Source organism: Cariama cristata, unplaced genomic scaffold (assembly GCF_000690535.1).
Source record: "Cariama cristata isolate BGI_N322 unplaced genomic scaffold, ASM69053v1 scaffold2747, whole genome shotgun sequence".
NCBI classification, from domain to species: domain Eukaryota; kingdom Metazoa; phylum Chordata; class Aves; order Cariamiformes; family Cariamidae; genus Cariama; species Cariama cristata.
Genome location: NW_009628181.1, coordinates 125,696 through 146,076, shown reverse-complemented (window position 1 = coordinate 146,076; position 20,381 = coordinate 125,696). Strand labels below are relative to the sequence as shown.

At 41.6% G+C, this 20,381-nt stretch overlaps 1 protein-coding gene across 1 annotated transcript in view; it reads left to right on the top strand.

Annotated features, from left to right (window-relative positions):
* Nucleotides 1-20,381, top strand: part of LOC104165128 (obscurin-like) — a gene marked incomplete at its 5' end in the record, with an annotated part of 144,390 nt that overhangs the window by 15,427 nt on the left and 108,582 nt on the right. Inside the window, 15 exons of the mRNA XM_009704685.1 lie at nucleotides 379-483; nucleotides 1,145-1,411; nucleotides 2,034-2,303; nucleotides 3,144-3,410; nucleotides 4,623-4,889; nucleotides 5,132-5,398; nucleotides 6,303-6,572; nucleotides 7,357-7,623; nucleotides 8,337-8,603; nucleotides 10,216-10,488; nucleotides 12,052-12,318; nucleotides 15,648-15,914; nucleotides 16,531-16,794; nucleotides 18,024-18,287; nucleotides 19,215-19,481. Of these exons, the coding sequence (XP_009702987.1) occupies nucleotides 379-483; nucleotides 1,145-1,411; nucleotides 2,034-2,303; nucleotides 3,144-3,410; nucleotides 4,623-4,889; nucleotides 5,132-5,398; nucleotides 6,303-6,572; nucleotides 7,357-7,623; nucleotides 8,337-8,603; nucleotides 10,216-10,488; nucleotides 12,052-12,318; nucleotides 15,648-15,914; nucleotides 16,531-16,794; nucleotides 18,024-18,287; nucleotides 19,215-19,481 (3,849 nt within the window). The remainder of the gene's footprint in view (nucleotides 1-378; nucleotides 484-1,144; nucleotides 1,412-2,033; nucleotides 2,304-3,143; nucleotides 3,411-4,622; nucleotides 4,890-5,131; nucleotides 5,399-6,302; nucleotides 6,573-7,356; nucleotides 7,624-8,336; nucleotides 8,604-10,215; nucleotides 10,489-12,051; nucleotides 12,319-15,647; nucleotides 15,915-16,530; nucleotides 16,795-18,023; nucleotides 18,288-19,214; nucleotides 19,482-20,381) is intronic.

Here is a 20,381-nt window from a genome sequence, read left to right as displayed (position 1 = left end):
TTCAGCAGAGAGTTCCCCATTTGTTTTGGGAGTCCAGATAGGCTCGGACAGTGACATGTTGGGAACTTTAATAGGGCAAATCTGGTGTCATCCCACCATCCCATGCTGCCAGCAGTGAGTAGAAATTTGTATCATCTGACAGTGGGTGGGATCCTTCTGTTTCAAGTACTTTCCAGATGGTAGGGACCATATTCAGTTGGTCCTTGAAGGAGTTGAGGTTGTTATCCTTTGATACACGGGAATGGTCAGCCTTGATGCTGTGAGAGCAGGTGATGATGCACTGAAACCAGATGAGCGATGCTCAACCTGGCAGTGTGCCTTGGAGAGTGAAGATGTTTGCTCAGGGGAAGCTATGTCTGGTTGTGTATCTGTTCTCAGGAAAGACCTATTCACTGACTTACACGCGTGTCCAAGTCGAAGATGCAGCAGAGATCAAATTTGTAGCAGAAAAGGCAGAATCTCGTGCCCACCTTACTGTAAAAGGTAATTATGCTTTTCATGCCAACACTGCTTAAGCTCTCTCACCTAAAGCTTTCAGGGGAAAAAAACCCCTCCTGCCTACCTTACTGCCTGTGAAATATCAGCCTCACTGCTGGGAAGTTACTTTTGCTAAATAACACAGTTTATTTTCTCAGAAGGTTGGTTTTATACCCTAAGACTTTAAAAGTCATGTGTGAACTTTGAGGGACAAAAAACTGTAGCTTGACTTTCTCCTGCATTTTCTCTTTCTGGTGTATGTTTAAAAAGAATACAGCATTTTTTTTTTTTTTTTGTGTTTAACTTAAAAGCTGTGACAGGGATAGAGCAAAGGAACACACTTGAATTAACACACTTACGAGGAGCTCAGGAAATCTGAGATCAGTCCCTGGCTTTGCCGTAACACCGCTGTGTAGCGTCGAGTAAATTACCTATTATAGCTGCAGTTTAGCCATCCAAGTGGCAAAATAAGGGTAAAAAGTTTTCCTTTCATTAGCTCTTCACTTGCTGTGTGTTCATTGAATGCTTAGCATAGCGGACATTCCTGTCATTATCCACATAACTGACCATAAAAGAAATATTGCTAATGAGTTTTTAATTGGCACCTTTCATGGAAACTGTACTGATTATTCTGTTTGTTTTTTGTTTTTTTTTTCACTCCTTTTAGAGCTGCCTGTAAAAATTGTGAAGCCTTTGCGAGATAAGATTGCTCTTGAAAAGCATCGGGGATTCCTGGAATGCCAGGTGTCTCGTGCCAATGCCGAAGTTAGATGGTATAAAAAGGACGTGGAAATCCACCCTAGTGACAAATACGAAATTGTGAGCGATGGTGTCTATCGGAAACTCATTATCAATGACGCAGATTATGAAGATGAGGACACATACACTTGTGATGCCTTTGATGACAAAAGCAGTGCTAATTTCTTTGTTGAAGGTAATAAACAATTTTTTTCCCCTCTAGGAGCACTGGAAGGAGGATTGGCTGATTCAAAAAGCCCTTGTCATTTACTCTGAAAACACAATACTACTTAAAAAGTATTTTAATTCAATGTTGATTTATTATGAAGTCCATTGATATTGAATCCTTTTAGGACTATAAGTGCAGGAACATCTTGGAAAATTAATATATGGTATATTCTCCTAAGGAAGGTGATGACGTTCCTGTTCTACAGTTAGATGCGTTGGAGAAAGTTTGTTGTTCAGAGAAAAGTTGCAATAGCTAGCCAAAAATCTTCCCTATTATCAACATCTGCATTTCAATTAACCTTCTTTTCCATTTTATAGTGCCAAGTGCTTGATATCAGGATAGGAAGGTGGCTTTAGAAATAGGACTGGAAATCAGGAGATCTGGAGTCTGTTGAGGCAGTGTCACAGTCTCACTGTCTGACCTGTGACTAGCAATGTACATTTGTTTTTATATTAAAAAAGGATGTTTTAGGGCCTTTTGAGCTAATAAGTGCAGTATTCAAGTGCAGAAAACGTGGCATGAGTGTGCAGGTTGATAATGGAAGAGTTCTTTCATGACTCCTAAATCTCTGTTTTCTTCTTCCATCCAGAGCAATCCATTAGTATTGTAAAGGAGTTGTGTGATGAGGATGTGACTGAGCCTGAAGAAGCCAAATTTGAATGTGAGATATCCATTCCATCCGTGAAACCCCCCAAATGGTCTCTACATGGAGAAGCCTTACAGGCTGGCAGAAACATTATCATGCAGCAAGAAGGCACCATTCACAGGCTGACAATACTAAAAACGAGTACTGATATGACAGGCACCATTCAGTTCTCCATCGGCAAATCAAAATCCACAGCAAACCTGCTTGTCAGAGGTAATGTGACATGTCCTGGCTTGAATTAGATCATGAGACATCCTCCCTCTCACAGTCCTTGGAAAGTAATTTTTCATACTTACTGTCTAATGTGCAGGCTCCACTGGCTGGGGTCTTGGAAATGTATGTGTACCTGGGAGATCTGCTTAGTTCCCAATTACAAGTTGTTGGGCACAATGTTGGATGCATGAAATGAGACAGCAATGTCTTAGGAAGGGATCTGACCAAATGAATTTGATGTGCCCAGTATCCAAACCTGGTATTCAAATCTATTGAGCTACGACAGGTTTGGTTTTGGTTTTTGTTTTTGTTTCTTTTTTCTTCTTGACTTTACCAAAGAGGACAGAATGGATGAAATTTGCCAGGAGACTTTATTTTGTCTCATTTCTGAACTAGACAAGTTTGATAGCTCATTTACTTAATCCACTTTGTCATTGACTTGATCTGGGATAAAGCTTCAAGGCTTTTTATCTTCTGTTGTCACTATAGTAAACATCTTCAATCACATCCTGAAGTCCTTGTGTTGTCTTTAATTTGCTCTTACTTGGAAAAAAACGTCAATTAGAGAGCAATTCAGTAAGCACTGAACCAGAACTGGACCATATATTTGGTAGTTAATATATAGTATAATCTTATAGAAATCAGCGTTCCCTATGGATTATCATGTTGTTTTAACTTCAAGGCAAATCAACTCTGTAACAGAAACATGTAGCATCATCTGAGCAATTCACAAAACAGTTGTGAACAACATACATGAAATTAATTGGCATGAAACACAGATTAGAAACTTTCCTTTTCTCCAGATTGATCCTTTCTTCTTTCCCAAACCCTGCTTTGCAGATTACCACATACAGATCACCAGGAAGATGGAGGACAAGACAGCTCTGGAGCGCCATTCAGTCATCCTGTCTTGCGACTTCAAGCCTTCTCCAAAGGTGGTGAAGTGGTTCAAGGACCACACGCCCATCGAGCCCTCCGAGAAGTACAAAATCAAACGAGAGAAGCATTCAGCAGAGCTCAAGATTTTGAAGGTGAAGCCCGAAGATGCTGGCGTGTACAAGTGCAGGGCTGGAAACGCAGAGACCGAAGCCACGCTCACCGTTGAAGGTAGGAGCGGTTTGCAGCAAGGGGGCTTGCCTGTTGCATGTCTTTACAGTTCAGTATTTCACTCTGGGTTTCTCTTTTTGAGTAGAGGTAGATTCCCACAGTTATCTTCTGCTAATTTTATATAAATGCAATGTCTTAAGTGAACTGACTGTATTATACACTGTGCTGATATTCCACGATACTGAAATCCAGCACTTGCCATGAAGTAGGTAATGCACGTGAGAGTGCACCGTCTGGGTAAGGCAGAAGTTCATGTGTCTTTCTCAAGGCACATTGTTTTCCATTTCATCCAAGGAACTAGAACTATCTTAAAATGTCCTTTATCTTAAACTGCTACGGGCCTCTGATTCTGCTGATCTTGGATGTGGTTTTCATTTCCTGAGCACTGTGTGAACTCTTATATCTGCTATATGTTTCTTGTTTATAACGATGTTCTACCTCGTCCTGGAATGGCACTATTTTTAGCTAGTGCTTCACCTCTGGTGAAACTGTAGGAAAAGATGATCACTGTGTGATTTTCAGCAAGACTTGGAGATGAGCCATGGAATCATTTCCAGAAGTCCAGGGAGCAGCTCTTGGTAACAGTTTGGCCTCGCAGAGGTTCAACCAAACATCAAAGTTGTTTTAAGACCCCCAAACCCTCCTCTGAGTTAGCCAGACCTTGAGAAACAACATTTAATGAGTGGAGAAGTTGCAAAGAGAAACCTCTGGCCAAGGACTGAAAAGAATTCAACTCCTGTTGCTCCCTAAACCTGAGCAAGTTGCTTAACCTCTTTGTACTTGCTGTTTGTGGCCAAAACCATTGTCTTCATCTCATCGTCTGTGTTTCCCTGGCAGTGAGTCAGGGACAAGTTAGTTATAAAGTGTGTGTGTGTTTGCAGTGACGAGCACACAGGAATTGGAGCTCTGTGCGGTACTTAGGCATCACTGTAATGCTATTATCATTTTAGAAAGACTTACTTATTTTTAAATTAAAGAGGACAAAAAAAGAAAACAGGTTTATGTGTAAAAACATAATTGAGGGCTCTGGACAATATAGTCTTTTTAATGGATTTTTTTTTGTTGGACCAAGTAAATTAAATGTAATGACCCATGGCGTACAGGAGACCAAACTAAATCAAAAAATAAAGTCTAAACACTATGAAATCTATTTGTCATAATAGTACTGATTTATGGTAACGGTGATGATGGTGCACCTTTGGTTTCCTACAGCCCGCAATGTAGAAGTGCTCAAACACCTGCAGGATGTGGAAATTGAAGAAGGGAGTTCTGCTGTCTTCTCCTGCGAGCTGTCTCACGATGATGAGGATGTGGAATGGTTCCTCAACGGCACCCTCCTTTACACCAACAATTTCAATGACATCAGGAATGTTGGCAATTGCTACACGCTGACGATGAAGCAGGTCAAGCCTGAGGATGCTGGCACAGTGACAATGAAGTCAGACAAGGTGTCAGAGAGCGTGCATCTGAAGGTGATAGGTGGGTCATGATCACACACCTCCTGAATGTAAATAAGAGATGCAAAGGAGCTCTTATTTACCATATCCATGCAGTAATCCTACTCGTAAGCTTCACCTCTCTGGGGCCAAGTAATAAGTGTGCAAAGGCTTTCTTTCAGTCTAATTTTCTGCTGCTAAGCACTCTTTAAATATTTGGTAGCAACTGAAAATGTTTCATCTTAAATATCCTGGTTGTTCTCTGTTTTGCCCATTAACCTTCAGAGAAGCCGGCTGTCTTCATGAAGTCCTTGGACGATGTTTTTGGTGAAGAGCGAGGTGTGATTAAACTGGAATGTGAAGTCTCCAAAGAGAAGGTCAAACCTGTTTGGAAAAAAGATGGTGTGAATCTCACTTCTGGTAACAAGTATGAGCAGATACAGTCTGGGAAGACCCTGTGCCTCCTTATCCACGACCTTGAAAAGACAGATGCAGGTTTATACACATGTGATATTGGCACTGATGTTGCCAAGTCAAAGGTCAGCGTTCAGGGTAAGTATTGTAGACGATGACCAGTCAAAAGGGTCCTGCAAATATGAGTGGGCTTGGTCACTTTGTCTCACACTTACTCCTCCATAAGCCTCACATAACACAGTGATGTCTGAACAATCCGTGTTACTCTTTGATGTAAGTACATCTGGTGTTTCAGTGAAAATCACATGTCAAAAATGTAATGGTAATGTTTCCTTCTGAACATCCCTAAGGTGCAGAAATCCTCCTAGAAGAGTAAATAATTTCTCAAAGCAAACAAACAAACAAAACCCCAAAACATAAACCCCCCCCCAAACCCAAGCAGCTTGTGTTTCATATTTTTCAGCTATTAATTCAGAGTCCATTGTGGGAACACAAAAGTAGGACAACATTGTCTATTGAAGAACCTAACAGTTCAGCATGTCCTCTCATCCTTGTGGCTACTTGAAGGAAAGAGGAGTGTTCATGGCTTTTGAACTCATATTGATAATGAGACAGATTTTTAATTTGTCTGCTTTGAACACCAGGAGGGGTAGGACGGTAACAAATTAACAAACATCCTATTTCTCATATCAGTATGGAGAAAATCCTCACACATCATCCCAGAGGCTTCTTGTCTGGCAGCTTTTCCCCTTTAGCTCATTGCTTCTTGAGTTTTTTCCATGGAGTAAGCTGTTGTCCGTGCAGTCCTTCCAGAGCAAAGCCAGGAAATTCGTGTCTCTCTTTTTTCTGTAGCTTTGTGATGATTCTGAGCAGATAATGTCTGAGAAATCCTTCCAATGTCAAATACATCTGTAAGGAATGCAGTGCTGTCCTGCCAATCCAGTAGATAAATCAGTTGGATGAGCTAAAAATGTCAATACTGCTATTCATGTCAATCATAAAAACCTTTTCTCCTTGTATTAACCTACTTTTTCTCTTCCAGAACTGAACATTGGCATCACCAAACGGCTGAAGAACACTGAAATCCAGGAGGGAGAAGATTGCACTTTCGAGTGTATTTTGTCCCACGAAAGCATTGGTGACTTCAACTGGACGCTGAACGGGAGCAAAGTGGAAAGTGGTGGGCGATTTAAAGCCTCTAACATGGGTCGGAAATATACACTCAATATCAAAAGCGTGATTCCTGATGACTCTGGGGAAGTCGTTTTCACTGCCCGTGGTCTAACCTCCAAGGCTTCTCTGGTTGTGAAAGGTAACAAGACCAGAAAGGTCCTGTGGTTTGATTTCTTAGGTGCCTTTTCATAAGGTATGTCAGTAAATCATGAAGGCAAACTCTTGTGATGATCAAAGTGAAGAGCAGCCTTCTCTGTGAGCCTTGAAGCACCAAGATTTTTCCTTAAAAACAAGTGAAAGGTTGAAAGTTTTTATAGATATATGAGAATTGCAGAATACACTGAGTAGTGTAATTGTACAGACAATTCCTACCTAGATTGTGTGCATCAGAGAAAATCACTCAAGGCTCCCTGAGTAGTCAGTGGAGAGAAGAAATAGGTAGTTTTCCGACATAGTTCATCCACAGTTAGACCCATTTAGGACAAAATAAATTGTTCCTTGAAGTCTATTGCCTGTAGTTAGCACATCACTGCTGGCTGCAGAGCAGCCCTGGAGTGAGTGCCTCTGCTACGTATCTCTCTAGCATAGATGTCTGTATTTAGTGTGATAGATCCCACCCTAAGAGCACGCCTACAGTAGCTTCAGTGATGACAAAATGACATCCCCTGAGATGGATGCCATCAGGACAAGTTCTTAGTTCCTGTAAGCAATCATTAATATTCGCTGAGAGCCCATAACTGCAATTAAAACGTACTAAAGAGCAAGACTGCTTTTCCCCTCCCTTCCCTAACATAATATGAATCATTCACTGGGGCAATGTGAAAACTTGCTGGATATTTGAATTGCAAAACCCCCAACTATATGCTGGTAATTATTTTTATTCAAAGTTCCTTTTTTTTTTTTTTTCCTCCCGCCTTCTTCAGAAAAACCTACTGAGGTTACAAAACAGCTGGAGGATAAAACATCAGCAGCAGGGCAGGATATCAGCCTGAGCTGTGAATTGTCGAAACCTGATGTGAGCATCAGGTGGTACAAGGATGGCAAAGCAATCCGAAAAAGCCAGAAATATGACTTGCACCAAGAGGGAACACGGGCCATTCTGATCATCCATGACTCCACGGTCAAGGACAGTGGGGAATACACCTGTGAGACAGAGGTCTCTAAAACAAAAGCCAGGATCACAGTGCAAGGTCAGTTAAAGCATGCATAGGGGCTGGCATGTACAGAAGTTGGGGTAAATATCTACAACCTGTGGGAGGCGAACTTCTCTTCTATCTCCCTAAACAGGATCAATTTTTAGTTTTAAAAAAACATTATGGATTAAAAGCTTTTTAAAAAAAACTCTGAAAAACCGCCTTGTAGGTACTGAAGAATCTTATGTGCTACGTAATAAACCAATTAAAATTAGCAATTTGAATTAGTCTTTTTTGAATATGTGTGATCAAAACTGTACATGGTCTGCAAGATGAGACCTCACCAGTTCCTCTGCAGTGGCATTAAACGTTCCTGGAAATATTTTACCTGTTATGTCCTGTGACAGGAGGTGGACCTTGTGATCTTCTTAGATCCATTCCATCTGATAGGATGAGAGGAAACGGCCTCAAGTTGCACCAGGGGAGGTTTAGATTGGATATTAGGAAAAATTTGTTAACTGAAAGGGTTGTCAGGCACTGGAACAGGCTGCCCAGTGAAGTGGTGGAGTTGCCATCCCTGGAGGTGTTTAAAAGCCATGTAGGTGTGGTGCTTTGGGACATGGTTTTGTGGTGGACTTGGTAGGCTTAGATTAACGATTGAACTTGAAGATCTTAAGGGTCTTTTCCAACCTAAATGATTCTATGATTCTATAGTCTGTGATTCTCTCTCCTTTTTTTTTTTTTTTTTCCCTTTCTTTCCCTCCTTCCAGAAAAACCTAATTATTTTGTCAAGGAACTTTCAGATTTGAAAGTCAACGAAAGTGGAACTGCAGTTTTTATGTGCCAGAGTGAGAAAGCTGCATCCTCTGTGATCTGGAGGAAAGGCATAGCTGAACTCAGGGCTAGCAAGAAATATGAGATCACACAGAAAGGACAAGTCCTCCAGCTGACCATAAACAATTTGGAGAAAAGTGACAGTGACACTTACACCTGCGACATTGGTGATGCCCAGTCCAGAGCCAAGCTAGTTGTGCAAGGTATGCATAAGAGGAATACGATTTTACAGCCTGTTTCTCCAACAGAAAACATTATATGCATGGGCAGATCTATTTCTCATCACATGGGCAGCAGATCCACTGATTTCTGGCTCTGTCTCGCTCATGATGTATATGGACTGCACAGGGCATGTGGACAAAAATATAGCAACAAGGAGCTCAACATGCAGAGCAATTTGTCAATTTGAAGCAATTGGACCTCGAGTGCTTTGGGTATGATTGAAAACCCAAAATGCTGATGTGAGGAGAGGCTGGTGCTCCTATGTGAACATATGATGGATATGATTCAGAGTGCCTGCTATTATACGAGGGAAAAATTATTCTGCCTCCAGACTTTTTTCCATGTCCCTTAATGCTCTTTCCAGTAGTGGTTTCTAAGGAGGGATGAGTGAATGAGTGGTCCAGGGATCTTTAAGGGCTTCATGTCCCTCTGCACCTTAGAGATGAAGGGTACAACCCAATCTCCGGCTGAAGAGAACAACCCAGCAGCTTTTATTTGATGCTACGGGCAGTAAATGAGCTGTGGTGGCCAATGCTAACAGCAGGGCCGTGTTTAAGGGGAAGGCGTGAGGTCTGGTTGTTACTGTTCCTCAGAGTTCCCTCACTGGAGCCCCAACTGGGAGAAACCCTTGAGCTGAAATTGATGAAACAATGAAGAGAATAGGAGGAAGGATTCAAGAATAGTCACCTGCAGATGCAGTGGTGGTGCCTACTTATTAATTATTATAGTTATTAAAGACTAGGGGGTAAAGCCAGACTCCTCCACCTCTGATCATCTGCTAGAGCAGCCTTGAGAAGCAAAGAAGTGTGCTTCATCCCCATCATAGCCTCAGGGTCTGAGCTACCTGAATTCACTGTGAGGTTTCTAACACCAGCTTTTCTGAGTGGAAAAAATACTTCTCTGTCACAAAGCTCAAGATAAAAGCAAAAACGCCCTGTACTGATTTTGTAAGTAGGAGCAACATCAGATACATCTTTGTATACATTGATAACCTTATTTTATTTATTTATTTATAGTTAGGTGTATATCTATCTATATCTATACAGGCAGGTTTTCAGGGCTGTTGTTTCATTTCCTTTTATTAAGCTGCAGTCAGACACTCACTCCACTTCCCACTGTGTTTATGGTTGGACTAAGCTCAAAGAAGGTTGGGGCTGGGTGGTCCTATCCCGTAGAAAGCAAGTTATATTTGCTCTAGAAAAACAGAGGGGTTGTCGTGGGAGGGATCATCTACTTAGTGATGTCTAGAGCCCAATAATGCTGTCAGAGATGCATCCTTTTGGCCTTTCTGGGTAGTTTCATTAGGAGAAACTTTATAACACTGGATTTGCGTTGTACTGGCTACTTGTTTTGCTACGTGTGTTCTGGTGCTTTGAAGTTGTCCTCATCCTATTTTGGTGTGTGTCCTGTATATAATATCTTCCTGTGGATGGTTTTTGTGTTCAATAACAGGGGAATTGTGTTTCAGTCTTCTGTATCATGAGCATATTTCTTTCTTGAAACACTCACATGGGAAATCTTGAAGCTTTCCATACTGATTTTCATGCTAGAAACTGAAGATTCCAGTAATCGATGTATCTATGTTCCTTTCAGGCCAGAAAGTGCTAATAACAGAAGACCTGGAAGATGTCACTGTATTAGAAGGAGAATCTGCCATGTTCAAATGCAGAATCTCTCCTGTAGACTATAGCAAAGTGCAGTGGTTTTTGGATAAAACCCCACTCCATACCAATGAACTTAATGAGATCCAGTCTCAGCCTGATGGATATCACTTGTTAACATTGAAAAAACTCTCACTGAAGGACTCGGGGGTCATTACATTTGAAGCTGGTGATAAGAAAACATCTGCCAGTTTGGTTGTTAAAGGTAATTCAATCACAAAAACTGCAGAAGAGGAAAGAATGCGTAGAAATAAGTATGGGTTAATGTGGGTAGGTGAAAAAAAAAAAAAAAAAAAAAACCAAACCAAAACCGCTACGAATTTGGCCCCATCATATGTATATCTGTATATGTTCAAGAATAGCATTACCTATATAATGAAACTGGAGCCGGGGAATGAACACTTTGTCATCCTGGACGACTCTCAGGGTGTTTATTGGACCTTGGATGGGAATGTTATACTGTAGTGATGGTACATTTGATGCCTTATCCAGTTTTCCTTGAGCTGAGCTGAGCTGATAGGGTGGTGATAAATAAGGAGAAATCAATTAGTTCAAGGAAAAAAAAGAAAGTGCAAGCAATAAGTTTTTTGTTCAGTTTTCATTGTTTGAAAGGCAACATTCTGTGTGTTCTCTGCTATTCATTGTTGACAATTAATTGTTTTCTCTGGAAAAGTTAAATTGAGTTAAAACTGCAGTGTTAGTCTACTTCTGTAGCTAGGGATAATGGAAATTATCCCTAGGAATGCCAGACAAAAGGAATGCCAGACAAAAGGAATGCCAGACAGCCCAAGAGTACAGGATTGGAGAGGTGTTTTCTTACTGGAAACAGAAATATTTCTCATTGCTCAGAGATGTAAAACACAGAGTCTCCACTGTGTCAGATCGTATTCTTTTCAGAATCATCACGTATCTTGCAAAAAAATTTTTTTCCCAAATTTTGCCATGCCAAAGAAATGCAAGCAGATTTTTCTGAAGCCAAATAAAAGGTCATCTTTGTAAAGGGCTGATTCCTTTTGGTAAAACTAATATGATGCTGTGGTACCAAAATCAGATTTTGGTCTCCTGATTGACTGGTTTTCTATGAATTAAAAAACATTAAGCTAGGGGGGACAAGATCTATCCTGGCCAGTTTAGCTATTGGTACCTAGCTTAGGCTACTTCTGTAAGCTGTGTAGAAAGACAAGCACTTCCAGAGAGCAGCTCATCTTCTGTCCTAATAGCCTATTTTGGAAGTGAACATCTGGTCTCTGGAGGTGCCTGTCATCTTCCAGTGGTACAGAGACACCCGACATGACCAGTGTGAACTATTCACCTAGTTTTTAGAGGACTCCTACTGATGAGATGAGACCTGCTCTAGATGACTGGCTTTGAGAAACCTGTATTGCATCTCACTTCATGCAGAATTAACTTTTCCACACTGAATTAGAAGGTTCAAACTAATCAATTCACATGGAAAAGGGCTTAGGAAAATCGTGCTTCCATCCTGTTCCTATTTAGCGAGATGCGAGAGAGATCTTATTTATGTTCTTCAACAGGGATATTGTCGTCTTGGTTTCTCCCAGATGGCATTAGGTATTTACTAAACAACACTTTATGGCATGATGAGTGCTTCCTGAGGGTTTTATAGTCACGAACACCAAATTATTTGTTACTAACCTTGACCTGTAGTTTTGATACAAGTACTCTGGGATGTAAATCTCAGATTACTTGTGATCTGAAAATCCAAACCTCTTCTGAAACATCTCAGATGGTTTTTATGTGATTCTAGAGAAGCCCTGCATCTTCACAAAGGAGCTGGTTGATACTGAAGTCACTGAGGGAGAGGATGTGATCCTTCACTGTGAAACCTCCAAATCAGACAGCCCTGTAAAGTGGTGCAAAGATGGGAAGAGCCTTAGGAATTCTTCCAAGTATAACATCAGCCGGTCGGGATTTGAAGCCAAACTTGTCATTCACAGGGCAGAAGAAAAAGACAGTGGCAGATATGAGTGTGAGGCTGGAGCAGCTAAAAGTAGTGCGGTTATTACTGTCAAGGGTAAGAACATTTGGAGTGATGGTTTGGATCCTAACTTGTCGTCTAACACTGAGGTCAGAGTAATAAATTGAAATGATAAAAACGTGAAACTATGCTGAAAAGGAACCTCATGTCTTTGCACCACAGTGCAGGAGAGGTTCTCATCAAGTCACCTGGAACAGCACCCAGAGAGGTGACAGAATGTGAAATAGGAAAATCCTTCATCTTACCTGGTTTTAACTCTCTGAAAGTTAAGTGCTTAAGCTCTCTAGAGAAGAGAGAAATGGGTCAGCAGCAGACAGCGGGTGTCTCTGTAGGAGATCCACCCAGCCTAAGAGGTAATCTGGAGAAAGGATGAATCGTCTTCTGAAGCTGTCTCCACCGATGGCCTTCTCCAAGGAGGGAGCTCACACACCCACATTTGTCTGGGTAATTGCTTTAGGCAGCCACATTTATTGAGAGTAATGCCCCTGAAGAGTGTGATCAGGCAGGAGGTGCTATCTAAAGGGTTGTTGTCTGAGCTGAAGCAAAAGTTTTCAGCCACGTGACACTTTAATATACTTCCCTGAGCATGTTGGATAAGCACCAACTATGGTAGGTGACCATTGGGTCTGAGCAGTGTCAGAACCGAGCTCATCTACTACCCATGTTATAATCACTACCGCCTGTCTTGAGTCACCTACCCAGCCTGAGGTTGAGGATGAGCTTGGTTTCTGCGAGCAAAATCATTCGTTCACATGGGCAGGTTTGAGCAGGTATAGAGAGGCCGTTAATGGCACAGTCTGTGTTTAGCCTGACCAGTGGATATCCTGCATGCAACTGTTATAACACATTTGGGAAGGGCAGATCAGAAGCTGCATGTGGATTAGAGAAGTCAGTGCGAACAAAAAGCGTTTGGGGTGTTGGAATAGTCAACCTGAACCTCAGAGCACGAAGAGGGAAGGCAAGCTGCTCACAGTATTTGTCTAGAGCACAAAGAAACAAGCCAACTTAAGGCTGAGATCTGCTCTGCAAGGAAAGAGAAGACCTTGATGATTTAATGAAGAAGAGAGGTGATAGTAAATGGTCCCAATTTTCTATGTCTTTCTGTAGCACTAGGATATGTTCCCAATACAGAAAGATCTGTGTTGACTTCAGTAGGACCTGGATCTCGCCTATGATGAAGAACAATTTTCTGTTAAAAAATAACACATTGGTAATGTTACACAACAGCCCCATTTTTCCCTTTACAGAGAAGGGTGTGGATGAGTGTAGGATTTAAACACGTGGATTCAGATAACCAGTAGAAGTGAAGGAGTCAAGTCATAAGGATGCCTACAACAAATTACGCTGTTGTAGCTTTCCTTTATCTATAAGGGTCACATCAGAACAGAAAAATGCAAAAATGGCAACAACAACAAAAAGTCAGTAGCCATGTGACACTGCATGTCCCAAACTAGAGGTAAAAAGGGAACAGAAGAATAGGCCGTAGTTTTTCAATAGCCACAGGACAACTGCATCACGGATCAGTAGCCTACTTGCATATTCCAAAGACACCAGAAACCAGGAAGAAATTGTGGTGTGGTTTGTTTGGGTTTTTTCATGATCTGAGGGGAAAACACTTCAATTGAGGTTTTTTTCCCCAACAAATGCTCTCCTTAAAGCCTCGAATCCCAGACCATAACAGAACCTGCATAGGAACCTCCACAGGGACCCTTTCATGAACAACGGCGCTTTCTTCTCCGTGTTTGCTCTGTGCTGTTTTTAAATCTGTATTCATGTTGGATAAAAATCTGTTGTGTTTTTTTTTTTTTTTATGATGAGAAATCAATACTGCTGGTCATGACAGAATGTTCTTTGCCATTTCTCTGTGTCTTCTGTGTTATGTGCAAGTTGACCTCAGTAAAGTTTTACGTTTTTTGTGCCAGGGGTCCAGCTCTGACCACCCATGTGCAACGCTGGGTCATTAACAGTAGTGCAGTATCTACCACTAATGTTGATAATGACAGCAGTAATAGTAGCAACATCTTCAATAGTACAGATAGTGGTTAAAAGGAAAATAAGCATACAGTCTCAAATATTTTTTTGCTGCTGTAGAGTGCTGGCAGCCAGATGTGAGTTGTCAGAATCTGTTTAGTGTTTGCTAGTGCTTTTCTGTTCCTGTGGTTTTATATCTCAATAACAAAGTCTGAAACAAAAAGCGAAAAGTGATTTCCAATCTTGTGTGTTTCCTTAAGCGTTTGCAATATTCTTTTTCAGAATTACCAGCTGTTTTCAAGCAAAAACTCCAAAATGAAGAAGCTAAAGAAGGAAAACAAGTCAAGCTGACCTGTGAGCTCAGCAAACCTGATACCCCAGTGAAATGGATGAAAGGAGACACTGTCCTCTATGCTAGCGAGAAGTATGAATTCAAGCAGCGTGGTACTGTGGCAGAGCTCATTATTCGAGATGTCAAATCAATAGACTCTGGGGACTATACCTGCAGCACTGGGGAACAGAAGACCACTGCTCGGGTGAAAGTAAACGGTAGGCAGAGTTAGATACGTTGCCGTACTTTCTTTATACATTACTTAATAGAGCTTCTATTAAAAAAAACCCCGCACAGCACTTTGTGGCAGTGCCATCCACACATTCATATGTAAAATTTAACGATAAAATTGCATACTTGTAAGCACCTGTATATATTTCCTTCATGTAATCTCATGTTATGCATCTGGGACTTCCCACTGAGCAGAAAATAAGTGTGTGCAGAAGGTTAATTTTCTGTAGCCTATGTGCCATAGCTCCTGAGCTATCAGCTATTTTACGTGACTGTGATTGACACTGGAGTTAGAGATGGAGATCAGGAGCACTGGAGCACAAGAACATGAAAACATAATTCCAGTCCCTGGCAAATCACAGGTGGCCAAATGATTGATGTTTAGACACCCAGATTCCCCAAAGCATCCTTTTTAAAGGTTCTCTGATGCCATCTGCACTCCCCCAAACCCTTAAACAAATACCTTTAGTAGTAATAATATGTGCTGGAGCAGAAAGCAGGAGAGATATACAGCATGAATATTGCCTCAGAGCTCTCCAGCAGCAGGGAATTTGTTAGATGAAGATGCCCAAAGGACTCAAAAGGGATTCTTATTAAAGATGAGAGAAACCATCCCCATGCTCCTAGGAATCCACAGTGAGATGATAACATCTTGGGGAGAGATTTCTTCCTGCTCCCAAGCAGCATCACTTTGATGCCACATAGCCAAGGGAGGGTCTAGGGCTGTTCTGCTCATTTGGAGGACTGGTTTTAAGAGGTGACAGCTATCGAGGGGCATTTGTTGTACAGCAGGTCAAGAGGGCACGTCCTAATCCCTGGTTCTGTGTTCTAGCTGTACCTGTCCTTTTCAAACAAGCCCTGGAGAACACAGAAATGGAAGAGGGGAAATCTGTCTCCTTGCGCTGTGAACTCACAAAAGCTGATGCCACCGTGGTGTGGAAGAAGGGAGAAGCCACGCTCCAGGCAAGTTCCAAATATGAAATGAAGCAGAAGGGGACAGTGGCAGAGCTGGTGATTCATAATGCAGAGCCAGAAGATGCGGGAAGATACACCTGTGACACTGGAGACCAGCAGACCACAGCCCAAGTCAAAATCCATGGTAGGAATAAGACACCTGCTTGTGACCATTTGTTGTTGTTCTTGCCATGGTCCTGCTAGCTCCGGCACATTTATAGTGAAAGTTCAGAAAAAAGAGGATCGGTACAAACAAAAGGCAGCTCTGGCTAGGTCCAATATATTCTCTGTTTTCTAGGACAATAACTTCATACTAAAACATAGCAATCAAATATACCTGTTAACGAAATATCTTTCCTTACCTCTGAAATAACTGTCCTGCTTTCTGCCCTGGATAGAGGTGCTTGTCTGAGCTCTAAACCAGGAGGTAAGAAGGACCTCAGCTACGCATTTTGTTAAAGAATACGCAATTCTTTTCCACACTTTCTCAGCAAGTTTTTATGTGTCTCTGACCAACAACATTTGGGTAGCAGAAGGGTAATTATTTCGATATTCTAAATATTGGAAAATAATTGTTTTGTTTTTATTTCCTCCCAAACTCATGGTGTGCTATTGTAAATGCAGGTAGAATCCTGGAAGTGCAGGTAGGTCAGAGCTTATTAGCTGTGCGAAAGAGAATTTGTGTTGGCTTTAAGTTCCATTGGAGGTCACCAGTTGGTAATGATGCTCCTAAAGTAAAATGAGAATGCTTCATTCCTTAGCTGTCCCTGTGCTCGTCAAAGAAGAGCTGAAGAACGTGGAGGCTGTGGAAGGTGGGACAGCCACCCTGCGATGCCAGCTGAGCAGAGAGGTCCCGGTGGAGTGGAGGAAGGGACACACTCTTCTCCGACCGAGTAACAAGTACAGGATGAGGCAGGAGGGCACGGTGGCTGAGCTGCTGATCCACGATCTGGAGCCAAAGGATGGTGGAGAATATACATGTGTAGTGGGGAACCAAAAAACCACAGCAGCCTTATCAGTGAATGGTAAAAAGTCAGAAATAACCTGTGAAACTCTGGAATGTTTTTATCCATCTCTTCCCTCTGCCTTTCTGTATATTCCCTCACAACACCTACCTTTATGTTCTGCTTCCACTTTTTTCATCCTTCCACTTTTTCATGCTGCCATGTCACTCTTTTCCTCAATCTCCATCCACGATCAGCTTTCATTATGTCCAATGTTGTGTGTGTGTGTTGTGTTGTCTTCTCACCTTTCCTCAAGTGAAGGCTGCTGACATGCATGTATGTTTTCCTGAATTAGTATGGAAACGTAAGATTCCTTGGGATTTTCTGTTAAGGAGGGGTCATCACCTTTAATGATGAGGATGAGTTTGTCATTTGTATGCATGACCCCAATCAAGATCACACATACTTTGATTCCCACAGAGCAATTTACTAGAGATTTTTTTTTTTTTTTCTTCACCAACCACAAAAAAAAAAAAGCAGGATGTGTTTAAGGATAAGAATGTTGCAACAAAGCTTAGGTAGTAATACGATAAATCATGATTTAGTCTCTGACCAGAGATCTGGGCAGGGCCTTGGGTTGCAATCCCTTTTCATTCTGCATCTCTCAGCCCTGCCAATCCGCTTCAAAAAAGAGCTGAAGAACGAGGAAGCCACCGAGAGCGGGACGGCCACGCTGCAGTGTGAGCTGAGCCAGGCGGTGGGCTCGGTCGAGTGGAGGAAGGACGGGAAGGTGCTGGTGCCAAACGGCAAATACAAAATGAGACGGGAAGGGCGTTTTGTTGAGCTGGTAATCCAAGACCTAGACTTGACGGATGCTGGGAGCTATACCTGCGTATGTGGAGACCAGAAGACAACAGCTGCTTTGAGAGTGAATGGTAACCGTTCTACCTGTGTTTCACATTAAACCCCAAACTTAGTGTGTTTGACAACATTTGCTGATCATCCAAAGCCTGGTCAGTGTGATTTCTTAGAGGTTTCATGTTCTCGGCTCTGTGGTGTCAGTCACCCTATTACAGACTATTCCTTTGTGTCTTTTTTTGTGCCTTGAGACAGCACAGCTATGTTGTATATTGTTTTTTTAAATTTATTTCTCTCTGCTCTAGGAGGTTTTACCCGTCTTTCAACTGTATCCACATAGCAGTAGTGCATTTTTGGTTAAATGTATACACTGCAGCTCAGTAACTCACAGCACAGCCCAGTTCATTTCGATTTAGTGCTTATTTCTTCTCTGTTGGTATTGCATCCTTCAGCCTTGCCTATCCTCTTCCAAGAAGAAATGTTGAACAAGGAAGCTACAGAGGGGGAGGCAGTCACTTTGCACTGTAAACTGAGCAAATCTGCCCCGGTTGAGTGGAGAAAGGGGAATAAGGTCCTCAAGCCAAGCGAAAAATACAAAATAGAGCAGGAAGGTCCCTTTGCGGAGCTGATGATCCGGGATTTGGATTTGGCAGACGCTGGTGATTACAGCTGTGTGTGTGGACATCAACAGACTACAGCTGCTTTGACAGTAAATGGTAAAAAGAAATTCTTGGCACGTGCCCCAAGTAAATCTGTATAATTCCAAGATCTCTTCCTCTTCTTCTGTTTCATCTGGTCCCTGTATACTTTCCATCCTCCCTCCTGCTGATTAATTTTTCTGTCCTGTACTCCTCTCTCTCTCCTTTCACCTGATGCCTTCTTGATGTGCTATTTGTCTTCCTAGGTGTTATGTTCAAGTGATAAGTGGAGTACAGGTCCCCAATTCAACACAATCTCCCTAGTCCAGTATAGATGCTTGTTTAAAAGTTTTCCCATAGGGATTGACCTAAAAGTGGGGAAAATACTTGCTTTTTGTAACTTAGACTGTTACACTTGTTGCTCCTAAGAGGAACAAGTTTTCATCAATGTACAATGTTACACAAGAACTATCTTAATGAAAAATGACCTTTTTATGCTTCTGCTATTCCTAACCCTTTTTAACCAGTTTTGGCTTAACTCTTCCAAAGAATATACTTTATCTCTGCAGAAAGCTGACCGCATGTTTGTAACTGCTCTGTTTTAAGGGGCTCTATTTATAAAAATACAGACAGTGCCATGAATCAGGCACTTGTGTAGAACTGCTGTTTTTCTCAAGGGAAACAAAATGCTCTGGGTCTGAGATTGAAATACGGCCTCCAATTCTACCCCTTTGATTTTATGGTGTATAAAGTAAAGGATAGATGGCTTGTCAACTAAGTTTGCAGATAGACAGACTTGCTTTTAAAGCAAGTTTTAATGTGTGAGGACAAAAAAATTAAAATCAAACTGAAAACTCTTATGAAATGTTAGAGATTGGAACAAAATCCTGGAGTGTGAATGTCTTGTGGCTTCGGTGACATGCAGGTTCAGGGAGATAAGACAGTAGATCACGGGTCAGGCTTTCTCAGCTTTGATGCTGTGTCCGTATTGCATTTACTCTGCAGTCCTGCCTGCTCTTTTCACCAAAGAACTGACAGATGAAGAAGCCACAGAAGGCAAAAGTGTCTCTCTGCACTGTGAGCTGAATAAGGCTGCTGCTAATGTGGAGTGGAAGAAGGGATTCAAGACCCTCAAATCAAGTGACAAATACAAAATGAAACGTGAAGGGGTCGTTGCTGAGCTTATAATCCAAAATCTAGAGACGACGGATGCTGGAAATTATTCCTGTGTGTGCGGAGACCAGCAGACTATGGCAGTTTTAACAGTACATGGTAAAACAAACAAAACAAGACACATACTAAAAACACCTATCCTGTTTTCTCTGTTCATTTGGACAGACACCTGGTTACCCAGGCATCTCCTTCCATCTGCCAGGCCCTTATCCATAGCTCACTGATGCCGATGAAGTGTTCCCATTGGCGTCGGTGCAGCTGGGGTGCGTGGCACAGACGGGTATCGATGTGCAAGCTCAGAGTACAGGCAACCAGGGTTGCTGCTACTGTTTTAATTAGGGTCCATCCTTTTGCTTTTCCCTTGAAAGTTCCTCTGTTAGACTCCCCATTATGCTCAAGACCATTTAAATGGGTTGCCTCAAATGGATTGTGACTTAGGGATTTTAAGGTTTCATAAAATTGTGAAAAGTTAGGTTATTCCCTGGAATCTTATTCCCATACTCCATTCCAAGGTGCTTTTATACGTATGGACCAGTTGTCACTGCATTCATTTACTGTCCTGTGTAAAGCAAGCTCAGACCTTCTAAGGGATGACCATTCTCAGGGAGAACTTTGATTTTTACTGCAACTGACATGTTTGAAAGGATATGTCGGTTCAGCGAAAATGCTTGTTTTCCCACCAGATATTGAAATGATCTATTTCATTTCAAACTGACATTGAAAATGAAACTCCAGTGTTTCATTTTTTTCTAATCTACAATGGTTTTGGGTTTTTTTGCTTAAGTATGTGAAAACATAGCAAACATCCTCCCATTATGGTTTAAAAAGTCACATAAGAAAACCAATTTTTTTCAGAAATTTCCAATCAGTATTTATCTTTTTTGATTGAAATTTCACAGGAAGAAATTGGGTTTTCTACTTCTGTTTGTATTGATTTGTGACTCTGAGTACATGTAAAATACCTCTACGTATTACTGCAAGCATTGAATCCTTTCCTGC